This window comes from Zingiber officinale, chromosome 6A (genome assembly GCF_018446385.1).
Source record: "Zingiber officinale cultivar Zhangliang chromosome 6A, Zo_v1.1, whole genome shotgun sequence".
In the NCBI taxonomy this organism is placed as follows: domain Eukaryota; kingdom Viridiplantae; phylum Streptophyta; class Magnoliopsida; order Zingiberales; family Zingiberaceae; genus Zingiber; species Zingiber officinale.
Genome location: NC_055997.1, coordinates 117,255,411 through 117,271,483, shown reverse-complemented (window position 1 = coordinate 117,271,483; position 16,073 = coordinate 117,255,411). Strand labels below are relative to the sequence as shown.

General features: G+C 36.7%; 3 protein-coding genes across 6 annotated transcripts; 2 read left to right on the top strand and 1 right to left on the bottom strand.

The window, feature by feature from the left end:
• The first annotated feature begins 2,819 nt into the window (after positions 1–2,819).
• On the top strand, positions 2,820–7,281 carry LOC121997660 (acetate--CoA ligase CCL3-like). The gene is made up of 3 exons (XM_042552193.1): positions 2,820–3,107; positions 5,528–6,118; positions 6,254–7,281. The coding sequence occupies exons 1-3, from the start codon at positions 2,895–2,897 to the stop codon at positions 7,148–7,150; spliced, it is 1,701 nt and encodes a 566-aa protein (XP_042408127.1). The 5' UTR covers positions 2,820–2,894; the 3' UTR covers positions 7,151–7,281.
• A 652-nt stretch (positions 7,282–7,933) lies between these two features.
• On the top strand, positions 7,934–8,712 carry LOC121995208. Its single transcript, XM_042549010.1, has 2 exons — positions 7,934–8,016; positions 8,094–8,712. Exons 1-2 carry the CDS (start codon positions 7,934–7,936, stop codon positions 8,710–8,712), a joined length of 702 nt encoding a protein of 233 aa, XP_042404944.1.
• A 1,164-nt stretch (positions 8,713–9,876) lies between these two features.
• Positions 9,877–15,923, bottom strand: LOC121997659 (two-component response regulator ARR2-like). Of its 4 annotated transcripts, none has more exons than XM_042552189.1 (7): positions 15,614–15,923; positions 15,369–15,521; positions 14,437–14,838; positions 14,088–14,164; positions 11,274–12,547; positions 11,020–11,073; positions 9,877–10,324 (listed from the first exon to the last, which is right to left on the bottom strand). In XM_042552189.1, exons 1-5 carry the CDS (start codon positions 15,738–15,740, stop codon positions 11,525–11,527), a joined length of 1,782 nt encoding a protein of 593 aa, XP_042408123.1. In that variant the 5' UTR covers positions 15,741–15,923; the 3' UTR covers positions 9,877–10,324; positions 11,020–11,073; positions 11,274–11,524. The 4 variants fall into 4 exon arrangements, with proteins under 4 accessions (XP_042408123.1, XP_042408124.1, XP_042408125.1 ...); XM_042552190.1 differs by having other exon boundaries at positions 9,877–10,321; XM_042552191.1 differs by having other exon boundaries at positions 9,877–10,278.
• Positions 15,924–16,073: the final 150 nt, after the last annotated feature.

Here is a 16,073-nt window from a genome sequence, read left to right as displayed (position 1 = left end):
TCGGGCATTGTGTCACGGTTGGACATCTAGATTATCATCGCGATATTCACGATTCAAACTCTGACTATAATATATTTGTAGAAATTTTTCCTTTAAATGAGGACGTAATTAAAAAATACTGTATTTCTAGGTTGACCGTCATGTGCACTTCTCGATTTATCCTAATAACTGGTAAAAAATTTCCATGATAATAAATTGATCATCCTAGAGATAGCTAGTGAAATTAATCGGAATTATTATTTTTTTAATAATCAATTAATAAGGTATTAGCTATTAATATATATTAATGTTTGAGTCCAAAGTATAATAAAAGAATAAAACTTTGATGTAATTATTTTTTATCGTTCCAAAAACAAAACTTTTCTTGATAATTTTTTTATACACATAATATGGAGTAGATTATTCAAAATCATGCATATTCTATCTACTAAGCAAAAAATCATATTCTATCTACTAAGCAAATCTAATAAATAGATTTGACCCATCTTCCGACAATCAACACATTATGTTTTAGAGCATGGTAAACTTTCCAAAGTGCGAGAATTGACCTCTCAACGCCCAACGTTGTGTATATTTGTCATGCCTTATTAATTGAACACATTAGGGTGTGTGTTAGGGAAATTATTTAATTATTTGATAGAAATAATTATGGAGCATGTGCTAGAATTATCAAAATAATAAAAAGATATTTTTAATTATTTAAATAAATCGGTAACAAGTGAGATCAAAGTCTAATTATTTAGTCTAATGGAATTCAAAAAAAAAATCATACTAGAAATCTTAATTTGCTTAATGGCATTATTAGAAGGGTTAAGGATTTATTTTATGTTTAACACCGTTGAGAAAATGTCAGGTGAAAATAAAATAAAATAAAATTTGATTACAAGAAATAAAAATTCCCGCTCCTGAATTAATGTGGGTCCCCTATCAAGAGACAATGGCGACGAGAGGAACTAGAATTTTTAGCTGTATTTAATTTGTATTTTTTTTTTTATTTTCAATTTTTTAATGGATAATTAATGACGAGTAACAGATTGAGCTGTAACATGAACGCAGTTAATTTAATTATTCCCGTCTAATTATTTCCAAGGAAATAATTAATAATTAATTAACAAAACTCAAATACAATTTTTTTCCAAATTTGGATAGTAATTTACTAATTTGCACAGCAATATATATTTTTTTAATGGAATGGAAAATTTGAGATGTGACAAGGATTCATTAATTTGAACTTCCAAATTTATTATAAAAAATAATAAAAAGAATCAAATTTGGATACTGATTACTAGTTAAATTATTTAAGATATATTTTATTAAAGTTCGGTGTGCTTCCGGTCATGCATGAACTTTTGAATTTAAATTTTTATATACTAATAAAAATATTATTAATTTTTTTATAATTAATTTTTATTTATTAAATGCTAATCATATATCAATCTAGTCAAAGCACGAGGTTCGCAATTGTTCTTAAAATAAACATTGATCCATGTTCCATACCCCGGAGATTAGATCTATTTTTTTGGCATATAGTTATAGAGGATTTTTCAATAACACCCTTCAAATTTATAAACATTTAAATCGCTCCTCAAACATTTTTCAGTATTAAAATGTTCATTAAAATACTTATCTCATCCTTTGAAATTACCATTGAAAGTTTAGATTATTCATATAGGGAAAATACGACAAGGTGCATTTCGTAGAATCTATTAAAATTTTAGAGTATTTACAAACTTTCCAATAGTTGTGATTGTGATAAGATCACATCGATTGGTCCAAATAAAAAATAGGAAACGATCTATAAGTTGACTTGGCTAAATGATAGAGATCGAGAGAGAATGCCTTTCATAATATAAATATCGTGGGCCATTAATTTAAAGTTAATTATAATTTTAATGAATCTAAAAATCAAGAGCAAATATATTTTATAATTACACGTCTACCAAGTTTTTCCCTTATAAAAAGGGATAAAATCGTAATGTCACGTGATCGTTATTTGCTAACATATTTTATCGTTATTTTTTATTTTAATAAATTAATATTCATATTTTCTATATATATAAAATATTTGTATGATATATCAGATTATTACGACTTGATAAATTTGTAATGAATCAAGCCTATCGTGATGAATCACCTAGCTTAATTGGTCAAACGTGGGACCCATAGCTAAATAATATAACACTGAGCGTAATCTATTGGCTGATAAAAAGTGTTTCCTGTTTGGTTTTTTTTGTTTGACAGCACAATACAATCGCAATCGGGAACAATAATGCAGTGCGAGATCTAATTACAATTAATTTTTTAAAAGGGCTCAAAGTTATATTTTTCTCAAATAAGTCCTTACCTCACTGAATGGACAAATTGCTTCGTCTCCTATCGCTCCAATTCTTGTACTCCATAGTAATTGCAATCATCCCTCTCTTTTTATATTTGTATCTTAAAATCACACTATTGTCGTTGAGAGGAAATTTGATAGGCAATTTTAGAGCTATGAGAATTCGAAAGCGGCATTAAACCTCCTAACTGATCACACGATTGGAGATGGGACGAAACGGATGGGACGAAGTGACAGTAGGAAAAAAAAAACAAGCGAAAGAGAAGTAAGAAGATAGGAATAGTTTTATTTAGAGAGCGTTTTTGGTAAAAAAAAAATAGTTTGGGATGCTTTAAATAATTTCTGATAATTAGGGTCTGGCCAGCAAAAGTAATGGCTTTAATATTAGTGCATGAGAACTTCCATCGACCGGAGACCTTACCGGCACGTGTCCATCCCTAGTGTCCCTGGTTCGTCTATAAATGACGACTGAGCGCCGACTTCCACTACGCCGGTTCCCATTTTTTCGCCACTCCGAGAGAGAGAGAGAGAGAGAGGAGAGAGAGAGAGAGCAGGGGAAATGGCGGAGGCGGACATCGACGACCTTCCCAGGAACGAGGCCAACCACACGGCTCTCACGCCGCTCTGGTTCCTTGACCGCGCCGCCCTCGTCCACCCGAACCGCCTCTCCGTCGTCCACGGCTCCCGCCGCTTCACCTGGGCAGAGACCTACCGGCGGTGCCGCCGCTTCGCCTCCGCCCTGCACTCTCGCTCGATCGGCCACGGCAAGACGGTGACTCACTTCCTCCTATAACTCTCTTCGATTTCTCGTCCGCTCGCCTTTAGATTCGCGATAAGCATGGATTTATTGTTTAATCTCTTCATTCTTCACAGTATACCCTTATTTATTCTTTTAAATTTGCGATTTCTCTGTCATAACACCCTTTACTGGTTTTTTTTTTTTTTAAAAAACCCCAAGATTTAACTCTGGATCTTGCTACTTTCGATCTTCCATTTCTTCGTGTTGGCTAATGGACGATTCGTATTTCCATTCTCTGAGGATTACTTTTCCTTTTGGTCTGCTGATTACCGGTGGCGATTGTGCTTAGAGCACATCAAGATTCGCGTTTGTGTTGATTTCTGATTTAATTTTATTTCACCCTTTACGACCTTTCCCTATTGATTCCTTGCAATTTGGGATCTTTGCTGCCTTCATCTCCTTTAATTACTCAGCTGACTATTGCAGATTGAACGCGCCCTGATATTAAGCTTTGAATCCAGAGACTTACGTTTTCTTTTTGGATAGTGAATAATTCATATGTTTTATCTTGATTAACTGTCCATTCTACTTATTTTTATATGGTTCAGTTTTTGAAGTCTTTAAAGTTCTCTATTTGCTGTGCCCTGTATATTATCTTCTAGAGGATCCTTCGAGGTTAGGTATGGCTATCTTGACATTCAAGGATGTAATTTATATTTGAAGGATGAACTTGGATGCACGTAATTTCTATTTTTAGAAACTTCTAGGGCCCAAAATATTTATGACCTATGGAATTCTTGTATCTAGTTGAATTTAATTTTTGTTATTCAATAGGTCATACATTTAAAATTCAACATTTTAATTTATAATTTGAAATTAATTTTGGAATTGCTCTGTTTGTCCTACAAGGATAAGGGTATATTTCAATTTTCATAATAGAGGGCCTTATTTGGTTGTTTTTTTGGTAAAGGAGTCCTTCAGGATAATTTTCAAAATGCTCCCAAAGTTGGACAACTGTTTAAGAATGGCACATAAGATTTCATTAATATCAAAATGCATCACTCAACTAATAAGTGAGTGATTTATGTGATAATTTAGAAGGAAAAATATGTATTTCAGTTTTAAAATGGCATTTTAATAGTAAAGTGAAAAAGTTGGGGGCATTTTGACAAAAATAGAGCCTTAAAAGTCACTTGAGGACTAATCCCTCTTGAGATCCCTGTAGGCTGACACACGCAAAGAGAGAAGGGTATGCACCATGAATGATGCATGTGGAGAGAGCTAGTGCTTAAGGGGGCTCTTTCCTTATCCTCATAAACCTTTTACAAGGAATATTCTGTTCTAGGCTGAGCACTTGCATATTTACATGTAATTCCATAACAAGCTTGATCTTACATGATTAAAAAAGTATATTGTATATCTGATATATGTATGTATGTATGTATATATATTATACTATGTTTATCAAAATTACGGCTTGAATTAGTCCAAAAATGTGATTTCTAGTTAAGTGACAGGTAGGCTTATCTCTTGTAAGATGCGGTCATAGTTTGTCTTTTTTATCTATTTGCATGAAATATGTGGGTTCTTGCACTTTGTATCTATGACTCTCTCTGCATCTAGATGCAGAGCAACTTGAAGCTAGACAATTGAGATATACTTTCTTTTCTAGATTATCTCATTGAGCTTTAAATTATGTTTGTATGGAAGGAGGGATCAAGGGGGAAAAGGAGGAGGAGAGAAGGGATAAATCATGTTTATTTGGAATCTTGAATGAGGGAATGAAATCAAATGATTATGTACTATGAAATTTAATTATCACAAATAAGGTTTCATATATGATGTAGTCGGGCTTACTTATCACTGATTATACTGCTATTGGTTCATCATTCAATCTTGACTTAGTTTGACTGTGTAGGGATGTTAGATTATATCGTATCTTGTTTGGAAGAAATCTTAGTATGAATATAGCCCCGTTTCTAGTCAATTAACATGACAATGTAACTTTGGAGTATTCGATCATCTAATGAATAGCTGTTGAATTTTCTTCTTCATCCAACAATCTTCATTTGCTTGACCCTTAGCCTCTTAGAATGTGAAATCCAAGGAATTACATTACATCTAACTTGTAGAGAGTTACAACTTAGTATTTTAGAAAATTTTCATTCTTAAAATTATTATATTCTTGAGGGTTTCACCTTTATTTGGTTGATTTGTACTGCTATAATTTCTCTTAGAAAGATTTAAAAAAAAAATCTTGCATATGTTTTATTGAAAGGAAAAAAAGTTTTATTAGTTTTATGGATAGATTATGGTATATAAAGTTTTTTATAGGGAGCTTGATAATAAGCTGATGTCTACCATGACATCTTAAGCAGCACAGAAGATTGAACTCAAATGTTAAATAATAGTTTTTGTGGTCTAATCATTACTTGTTCTCATATCCTTCTCAGGTAGCTGTAATTGCACCCAACATCCCAGCAATTTACGAAGCTCATTTCGGCATTCCAATGGCCGGGGCAGTATTGAACACCATTAACATTCGGCTAAATGCTGCCACTATTGCATTTTTGCTGGGTCATTCTTCTGCATCTGTTGTCATAGTCGACCAGGAGTTCTTCACACTAGCCGAGGAAGCTCTTAAGATCATCGCTGATGAAAAGAAAGCAGCATTCAAGCCTCCTATTCTTATTGTGGTCGGCGATGAAACATGCGATCCTAGCTCTCTCAAATATGCTATTGGAAAAGGTGCGATCGAGTACGAGAAATTCCTAGGGTCCGGGGACCCTGATTTTGCCTGGAAGCCTCCGAAGGACGAGTGGCACAGCATCGCCCTGGGTTACACTTCTGGCACCACTTCCAGCCCTAAGGGAGTGGTGCTGCATCACCGGGGAGCTTATCTAATGGCTCTCAGTTGCGCTTTGATATGGAATATGACCGAAGGAGCCATCTACTTATGGACTTTGCCGATGTTTCACTGCAACGGGTGGTGTTATGCTTGGACCCTGGCCGCACTTTGTGGGACGAGTATATGCCTACGCCAGGTGCATTTGCAATCTTCTTATTCACTCTGCATTTCATGATCATGAATTTCATGCTTCATCTAATTCTATGTGATTAGTTTAGTTACACTCTGCACTTTCCTTCATTTGTTTCTGCCTACTGTTTGATTGTTTTAGGTGACACCCAAGGCTGTTTACTCCGCGATAGCCCATCAAGGCGTCTCCTACTTTTGTGCTGCTCCTGTCGTCTTAAATTCGATCGTCAATGCCCCTCCAAGCGACACTATTTTGCCTCTCCCGCGAGTTGTGAATGTCAACACTGCCGGTGCTGCTCCGCCGCCATCGCTCCTCGCAGATATGACCAAACTTGGTTTCCGAGTCACCCACACGTATGGCTTGTCAGAGACATTCGGTCCGTCGGTTCTTTGTGCATGGAAGCCTGAATGGGATCAGCTTCCGCTTGATGAACGGACACGCCTCCATTCCCGCCAAGGCGTCCGCTATGTTGGCCTAGAAGGCCTTGACGTCGTTAACTTGAAAACCATGGAGCCGGTCCCTGCAGATGGTGCCACTCTCGGCGAAATTGTCATGCGAGGGAACCTTGTCATGAAGGGTTACCTAAAGAACCCAAAGGCCAACGCCGAGACCTTCGCTGGTGGTTGGTACCATTCCGGTGACATAGGCGTGAAGCATCCAGACGGATACATAGAAGTCAAAGATCGCGCGAAGGATATTATCATCTCAGGGGGCGAGAACATCAGTAGCTTGGAGGTGGAGAGCCTTATGTACATGCATCCTGCGATACTTGAGGTCTCGGTGGTGGCCCGACCGGACGAGCAGTGGGGGGAGTCACCATGTGCATTTGTAACCCTGAAGGACGGCGTCGACTCTTCGAACGAGCAGGCACTGGCAGAGAGCATCATCAAGTTCTGCCGTGCAAAAATGCCGGCCTACTGGGTCCCCAAATCCGTCGTCTTCGGGCCGTTGCCGAAGACGGCGACTGGGAAGATTAAGAAGAACGAACTGCGGGAAAAGGCCAAGGCCATGGGACCAGTGAAGAAAAGTAGGCTGTAAATTTTCAGATTGTTTGCTGCCGTTTTCCATATTCATTCCATCATGATCTTCGACTCTTGCTGTTTTTGTTAGTGGTCTGTAACCTTATATCTTCTTGTGGTCCCTAATAAAATCGGAAATAAATTATGCGATGCTGATTTGGAGCTCTGTTCCGTAATAAAATTTATCTTAAAGTTCTAGTTTTGATGTAAATGAATTCTTCATATAATATTTTGTGAGAAATTTCTTTGTTTAGATGAAGATTCAATAGAAAATGAATTGTTCATCGTGTAATCCGTTTTTCTAAATCCAATTATTGAGTTCAAATTTTTAGAGTGCGCTGCTGTGTTTGATTTAGGGTCTAATCTATCATTGTCTTGGGAAGTATAATTCATTATTTTCTTTAGGAATGTTAATGAGTCTGATTTAAATTAGATTTATTCTTTCAAATTTTTATCCCTATTGATCAAATTCTTAAAATATTTTTTTAAAAAATTAAAGATAAAAATTAAGAGGATCTACTTAAATTCTCTATCTAAAATGTAAAATTTTGAGTAAAGGAATTATTTTATTTAAATTTAGATATTTATTTTTTATTATATAATATATCAACTTTCTTATAATTATTTTTATTTATTTAAAATAAAAATATTCAAATTTAAAAGTCCTCATACCCAGGTCTGTAAGATTTCTCAATATCCTCTGCCATTCCAATCTCAATCTCGGATATCAGATTTTCAAATACATTCGGTTCAAAGTCCAGATTTTCAAATAGATTCGGTTCAAAGTCCGGTTCGACTACACATGGACTGTGAACCCTCCTTCCCCACATGCCTTCGTGTTCAACCATTTCCGATTCAATCGGTTGAATCCATCGTCTCCTGCCGGTCTGATAGTCCAAAATCCGGCCCAGCCAGACATCCTCCTCTGGTTCCCATTAATGCCTCCCAATTCGATTTTTTAGTCGACCGAACCGGTTTAATCCGCCTGCTCAGGCCGGTCCGCCGATAAACTCGTTGGCGAGCAAAAAGAACTTCGAGACTCGATCGAACGCCGTGACCCGACAAACCACCGCCCCATTCAATGGGAAAAGCTCTTCCTCCGCCTCCCAACCACCGCCCGATTCCCGACTCTTTAAATGCTCCACCGGATCAACAAGAATAGGAGATCAAGCCAACGAGAGAGAGATGGACTCTTCTTCGTCCTCCTACAAAGGCGGCCTCCAAGGCTACTGGAAGCAGAGAGCCTGCGCCGCCGGTCGCCGCCGGCGCAGTCTCCCTGCGGCGGATCTCGGCCGAGGCGGCCCCGCCGCGCGACGCGGCTCCGGAAGCAGCTGGTCGTGGAGAATAATGAAGGCGGCGCCGCGCATGTCCTTCCTCCGCGCCGGCGCCGCCTCGCCCAGGCGGCTGATCGCGCGCGTCCGCGACGCCTACGTGCGGATGATGCTGGGCTTCGCCCGCGCCGCTCCAATCTCCACCGCCCCCCGCTTGATGGCGCGGCCCCCGCAGCTCAAGGAGTACGACGACGAGAAGGTCATCGTCGAGATTTACAAGTCCCTCGTCGCCGCCGCCGTCCGGCGATAACTCCTCTCTTTGTTTGTCCTTTTTTTTAAAAAAAAAAATCCTTTTCTCATCAAATTTGTCCCTCGTGTTCGATCTGAAGCTTGCAACAAATGCATGCAGCTCCGCCTCTGCCGTCGCCTTCTCCCCTCACGATTCGATCTCTAGATATAATATATTTATAGGATTTTTACTCCAAAAATAAAAAGTGCAATAAGAAAAAATAAATTTCTGAGTGGACCACGCTTCCCTATTTATTCTTCTAGCTGAGGAAAGATTTATTCTATTAACTGATGAAAAACTCATCCAAAAATAATTAATGAGAATAGTTAAGATTATTAATTTATTATATTAACGGAGGGTCAAAATCAACCAAAATACAAAAGAGAGAGTTTAGAGGCCCAGTGAGCTGGTAACCAACACAAGATCACATGTTGCATGTGCATACCATAATTTTAGGTCGATTTATATTTATACCACCTCCTAAACTTTAATTCTCTAACGTGTCAACTTAATTATATTATTCGTGGATTCAATATATAGATTATAGTTTTAAAAAATACCTAAATATATAATGGATGGTATAATTTGATTTATTTAAATTAATCTTAAACCATAAACTAGCTTTATTGTTAAAAATATAAGAATAATTAACTTTATAATGCTTTATATAGTTTAATATTGTAAGGTAGCGTACATATTTGGTTATTTGAAGGAAGCTGATGTCAAATATTTTTTTTTTGGAAAAAAAAAATTATAAAAGTATTTGTGAGGTTAGTAATAAATTTTCGGTAAATTAAATTAATAATGTATAGATTATGATTTCAAGACTTTCTTATCAAGGTTGATGCCGTTATATGGATTTAAATCCCCAACTTTTAATTGAAAGTTGTATGAATCTAATTCATTAATGATTAGAACAAACAATTATTTGTAATAATATACACATTTATGGTCATTATGACAATAGATCCCAAGAAGAGTTTATGGTATACAATAATATCCTACCGGATAGGATGTTTCCGCAAACCCGTGACCATCACCACCTAATCACAGAGTAACAATTTTACTGTAACAATTTTACTGTTGATCTAAAGCTTCCCGTCAGCTTTCATATTAACATAACATCTTAAATCGTAAAAATTCTCATTGCAAAATTGGAAACAACTAGATGTCAAAAACAAAATGTAGAGAAACACTAGCACAACTATATTCTCACTCATGAAATAGAACCCATACACAACTATTGGAGCTAAAAATAAAACAAAATAAAATAACACCTTCCAAAGCTAAAGTGATTTAGGAGATATATAAAGGCAAGCTCATAAAAGAACAAACTAATGCACCATTTAATGAACATGTCTCGTTAGATTGAACTAAAAATAAAAATAAAAACAAAAATCAAAACTTGGCAGATTAAGTTCATCTGTACAAATAATTTGCTGATGAGACCACTTTGTGGATAGATTTGCAGAAGAGAAGGTCCTCAGACGCTTTCTTTTCCATCACTATTTATTTGTTTTGTGTGATAATCTGAATCAACTTCAAGAATTTTCTGATCTGTTGGGTGATGTTGGAACTCTAACTACACTGAATAGTCAAACATAGAATCAGTATTTCCTGTTCTTTCCTGCTGCTGCAAACCAAACCAACAATTGCAGTGAGCCGCGAGAATTCAATACATTTACAGGATATTTTATAGATGAGAATTGAGTAAAACACTTGCTCCAGCATATAATGAAGTTTCAAGTTCAGTTTTGGCAGTCCTTTTTTAGTAATAGTTTCAATTTCAGTTGGTATGAATAAGCCAACGGCGATTAATAGACTCTATAATTATTAGAGTTAAATCTAATTAGGTAGAAGGCATAAAGCATAGAGAGATGAAAACAAAGAAGAGACAATATAATAAGAAATGATTCAATGATTTGAATATTGACTAATGACAAGGTCTTGCACAAATAACAATTGAAAGATAAGATTTATGGCGTTGATCCAAATAGTTGAGACAATTATGGCTTGATGATGATGATAAAAATGTTGACTAAATACAACCAACGCTAATATTTTTCGAGATTGGATAACTTAAAAGCCTTTACTTGCAGTACTATAATGACTTGATGTTCCTAGCAGTTTATATTGCGCTTTAAATTGAGTACTCTTTGTAAGAAAACTAAATCTTTTAACAAGATTCTTTAAAAGTTAACTAATTATATTACACAATGAACCAAAACTTTTATGAAGCAAAATACTTGTAAAAGTTTATTATTTTTTCTACTCACAGATTTAAGAATAGTTTAAATTCAGAATGGGTCACGAAAGATTCACACTTACATTGTCCTATGAAAAGAGGACATGCATCTCGTTAACTCGTAATCAGCATGGATCCTGCATGAAAAGAGTTCTGATAAATGCAAGGAGATCTTAAAACAGAAAATATTCCAAAATCTTCTAATTTAAATGGGCACTTGCATGGTTCCATAGAAATTTCTTCAAACTTTTTGCTAAATATGAATTCAAGAATATGATTGTTGATGTTCTAAATCAATAGAAATAGAAGCGCCAAGTGGGCGGTACATGAAACTAACCTGGTTTCCGACAACAGTCATGAGCTCATTTTGTATGTCATCGAGCAACACATCTTGATAACTCATGTCTGGACCAACTCCATAATGTAATCTGATGGAGTCATCATCTATATTTGCATTTTTGTGCTGAGCAAAACTGGTTGTTTTCTCAACATCAATATCATTTGACAGTGATATTATTTCTTCTTTAACTGTGACACTGCTATTGTTATCTCTATTAGACACAGTAGCAACTGTATTGTGATGACTCATTAACGACGACTGAGACAGTATATTGCTTTGTTCAAAGTCAGCAATATGATCTGTTTGGTATGGAATATTAACACTTTGCAACTTCCACTCATGGCTTCTGTTTTGATGTTCATTGATGGAATTGAAACCTGGAACATTTTGATTTTTCCTTTCAAGTCATGATTGCTACCGAGCAACTGGAAACTTGTCGTCTGTGGTGAAACTCCAATGCAACTTGCAGAAGGATAGGAATTTCCAGATAGTTCATTCATGAAGCTGCTCTGTGCATCGACATAGAGGTCCTGAGGAAAGGAACTAAACGAGGACTTCATGTAGTTGGCAGGCGAGGATGTAATATTTGTAGTAATGCCCAGCCTTCCTAAAATATGATTTGAGCTCTCATTCGAAGATGTTTGCTGCATTAAAGCTGATGAAAACCTAGAACTATTACTTGCATTATTATTCAATAATTGCCCACTTGAATGTAGGATACTGATATTGCTCCTTGGCTGAGAGAAAGAAAATTGTGGCAAATTGTGAGTCTGCTGCATTGTTAATGACTTGTTCATTTGTTCACTCATAGTGCCTCCGGGCAGCGAGAAGTTTGATGTTTGTGAAGATGTAAGAAAATTCGGCATTTCTTCCCCAAACTGTAAACTCATGCTCCCATATGGTTGAACTACTGAGGGTGTCTGCCCTAATTGGCTTGATTGAATGTTGCTAGAGGATCCACGAGTGTTGCTCATCTGTTTATTCATTTGCTGAACAGATGGGAAAACCATGTTTGGTGGTGCACCAGAAGCAATGAGACCTAATTGACCAACAGTCGACGCACCGATGCCAACATTTGTGTTACTTCTCGGTCCTGGGTGTATTGATGTTCGGTTTTGTAGGGGAATCTGAGTAGAAACAGCAAGACCGTGAACATTAAAACTGTCGATCAAACCCACTGGACCATAAGATGAATCCTGGCAACTTGCAAATGAATCTAGTCTTCCCTGATACTGTGGCATACTTACTCTTCTCAAATATAGGCGATATTTCTATTCATATACCAAATAGCAATAATCAGTGCTTAGAGAAGCAGCATAGAGAAAAAATGATAAAAAAAAATAAAGAACCAAATAAGGTGAAAACTAGAAAGTGCAGTAGTAGAACCAAATCAACAATTATTTCAGCATGGAAAACTGATTTTAGCATAGAAAACCTGAATTCAAAATTTAAAAAGTCAGTACACAACTATAACTACAGCATCTACTCTTAAATGTCTTGTGACTTCTCTCATTCATTATAATTTGTGAACCTATTTTTGTAGGATATGGAAGCAAGAACTCTGAAGCATTCAATGTCATTAATAGAGAACACTATGACTTTTAGGTGGTAAGCGAAATCTTGCTGAAGTTGACAGGAGATAGTAACATGGATTTGCATTTTAGGATTAACAAAGACGAACAACAAAAGAATTGTCCAAGGTTGAGTTGGAAATGGAAAAATGGCACTGTTGATTCTGCCAAAGGCTTCATTTAAAGAATAGTCAATTACTAAAGGTAAGGCAGAAGCATGCCCCACTCATGCAAGTGGTGGCAACAAAGAATTTGATTTAAGTAATATAAGAATCATATAGGCAAAATCAAGATTATCTGACAAATTTTAACTTTATTGGATACAAGAAGCTACGGTTGTCTCCTAAGGAAGGTCTTAAAGAGGGTGAAGAAAGACACTCTCACTCCCAAAAGGTGGATTGGCTCTAATATCAATTTTTTAGAACCATATTCATGTTGAATCAAATCCTATAAAGTTGATTCTGAAGGGACTATATTCATGTAACATCTCCGCCAACAATGGACTTGATATGCCCTCAGTTATTGGTGATTTTAGACTAAGTGAGACTTTGTGCATTCACGAAGAAGATGTTGTCTCTTAAGTGGAAGCAAAATGACACTGGGAAGCAAAATGACACTGGCTTAGTCATTGATAGAGATTTATGAGTTGATGAAGAGTGTTTAGTCACCCTAGATGTTGGTGGCATTGGTTGTGCAGTGCCACCACTAATTTAGGCAACATTGCTTCCAATGGTAACAAGAAATAGGATCGCGTATGAAGAAAGAGGAGGGCAGAAGAAAAGAGGAATGAGAATGAAGAGTAGAACAATTTTGACAAAAAAGGAATAAATTTTGTGTTTTTATCAAAAAATATTGGCTCAACATCCCAGTTAGTACTAAACTTGCACCTTGTTTTGATTTTCTTTATTCTATTATGTCTTACTCTCAATTTTCAACTATCTGTTTGACAACTGAATCTGAGATTTTATTATAGCTTTTAAGCTTAGTGCCAATTTAACAAAGTACTAATCACGCAGCTGTTCTCTAAGCATTACTTAGCAGAGAGTATTCTAGCATTACAAAAGAATCAAGAATAAAACTATATAATACAAGTTAATAATCACAAAGCAATAGATTGCACTGATTCATTAGCTTCTTCAGTCTAGTCAGGGGATTCAGAAATGACTACAGATGAGTTGATCATTCAGGGAAAACAATAAGAGTTTAAAAGCAACTGACTAAACCTCAAAAGTAAGCATACCTGCAAGTGACTTGCAACATTTTCCCTGGTAAGTCCAGCTACACTCATCAACTCGAGAATTTTCTTAGGAACAGCCTCTAAACATAGAGAAAGCATATACACTAAGTATCGATCCAATGACTGGAAGCATTCTCAAATGACAAATAACAGTGATTCAATCAACATATCAACTAAAAAACAACACAAACAAGCTCCAAAACTCTAATTATACTGTCTAACAAACTCTAATATCGATCTTGTACCATTTTCCATACAGATTTCATAATCCAGAAACCAAGAATTTCAAATTAAGAAAGGAATTAGGGAGATGAAGCATAGACCAACTAAAGCAACACAAGAAAGAACTTACTGTCAACGCCCAGATGATGGACAGCATTCACAAATTTTTGGTGGAGATCAACAGACCATACAACCCTAGATTTCTTTGCATGTGAAGGGTCTTCATGCTCTTCCACTGCCTCGTCGTCGTCGTCATCATCCTTCCCTTCCACTTTTTTCCTCTTCACACTCTTCCAATTCCCTGCACACACAGAGGAAGCATTGTCTCCTTCATCCACAACCCCTCTCTGCCTATCATTATCGTCAAGACTCCCAGAGTTATCCAACTCCTTCGATTCATTTTTCTTCTTCCTCACCACATGCTGCCATATATTCTTCAGTGACTCCATCCGAACAGGCTTTATGATATAATCACAGGCACCATGTGTGACACCCTTCATGACAACATCTTTATGGTCATCCGCAGACATCACTACAGGTTAACAGATACAATCAAACTCAATCAAATAGAATCATATTAGTACTATTGGAATCAAAATCAAACTAATCAAAAAAAAAGGGGAACTAAATTTTTTCTGAACTCGACGGAGAAAAAATCTTTTTTTGAATTACATTGAACTCAAAGATGACTTAAAGGAACCAGTAATTGATGATAAATTAAAAGAGGCGAACTAAACGCGAACATGACAGGGGAAAAAAGGTATTTTGAACTGAAATTGAACATAAAGATGAATCAAGAGAGAATTAATTGGTTACAAATCAGAGTTATCTTAACTAAAACTCTTCCAGCCGAAATCCATCTTAGAGACAAAAAGATTGGAATTAATTGCTGACTGAACATGACAAAGAAAAAAAAAAGATTTTTGAGCTGAAATCGAACATAAAAACGAACCAAGAGAGAAGAGATAGGAACTATTTGTTGCCGGAACATGACAAGCGAAAAACGTATTTTCGAACTGAAATCGAACATAAAGAAGAAACAAGAGAGAGGAAATCGGTTACTGATGACAGGGAGATCCATCTCCAACCCGATATGCTCCAACAACTTGAACCCGTCCATATCGGGCATGTAAACATCGGACAGCACCAAATCGAAGCACTCCTTCTTCGCTCGTAAAATATTAAGCGCCGCCATCGCCTGGGAGCAAGTCGTCACTACCAGCAACACCAATACTCTAACGAATCAGCCTCACCCCCAAACCTAAAAAAAGAAAGCAATCTTTCCATCTGGGGTCGGAAGAACGTACCGTGGTAGAGGCATTTGCGGAGCATCCGGTCGAGGATCTTAAGGCAGGTGGGGTCATCGTCGACGAGGAGCACCCGGAGGCCGACTGGGAACTCCGGCGCCGAAGCAGCACCCTCGGAATCCAGCATTAGATAACCGAATATACCTCGATCCAAGAAAGAGTTGGGAATCCAAACAAGATCTAGAAGAAGACGGATTCGACCCTCGATCTCTTCCTCAAATCATCCTCTTCTTCTTGGATCTACAATCGTTAGTTTGCGATGGGGATAAGAACAGCAGGACCAGCTCGGTTTCTTTAAGAGGCTCGTCAAAATCGTATCTTTCACATCCTTTCGTTGCTATATAAATACTATTTTTTACCATGAGAAAATTAAAAATTTTGACCAAAATTTGTGATTTCACACATCTTTTATTACTATTTATGAATTAGGATTTTATTTAGTAATTGTTTTGATTTGGGA

Bases quoted from the DNA above. Each gene is read 5' to 3' on its own strand.
- LOC121997659 (XM_042552189.1), bottom strand. From the start codon at position 15,740: ATGCTGGATTCCGAGGGTGCTGCTTCGGCGCCGGAGTTCCCAGTCGGC. The intron at 14,839-15,368 runs GTAACCGATTTC...GTTAACCTGTAG, and splicing joins GATGGATCTCCCTGTCATCA to TGATGTCTGCGGATGACCAT. The intron at 14,165-14,436 runs GTAAGTTCTTTC...CTCTATGTTTAG, and splicing joins CCATCATCTGGGCGTTGACA to AGGCTGTTCCTAAGAAAATT.
- LOC121995208 (XM_042549010.1), top strand. From the start codon at position 7,934: ATGGACTGTGAACCCTCCTTCCCCACATGCCTTCGTGTTCAACCATTT. The intron at 8,017-8,093 runs GTCTGATAGTCC...TCGATTTTTTAG, and splicing joins GAATCCATCGTCTCCTGCCG to TCGACCGAACCGGTTTAATC.
- LOC121997660 (XM_042552193.1), top strand. From the start codon at position 2,895: ATGGCGGAGGCGGACATCGACGACCTTCCCAGGAACGAGGCCAACCAC. The intron at 3,108-5,527 runs GTGACTCACTTC...TATCCTTCTCAG, and splicing joins CGATCGGCCACGGCAAGACG to GTAGCTGTAATTGCACCCAA. The intron at 6,119-6,253 runs GTGCATTTGCAA...TGATTGTTTTAG, and splicing joins CGAGTATATGCCTACGCCAG to GTGACACCCAAGGCTGTTTA.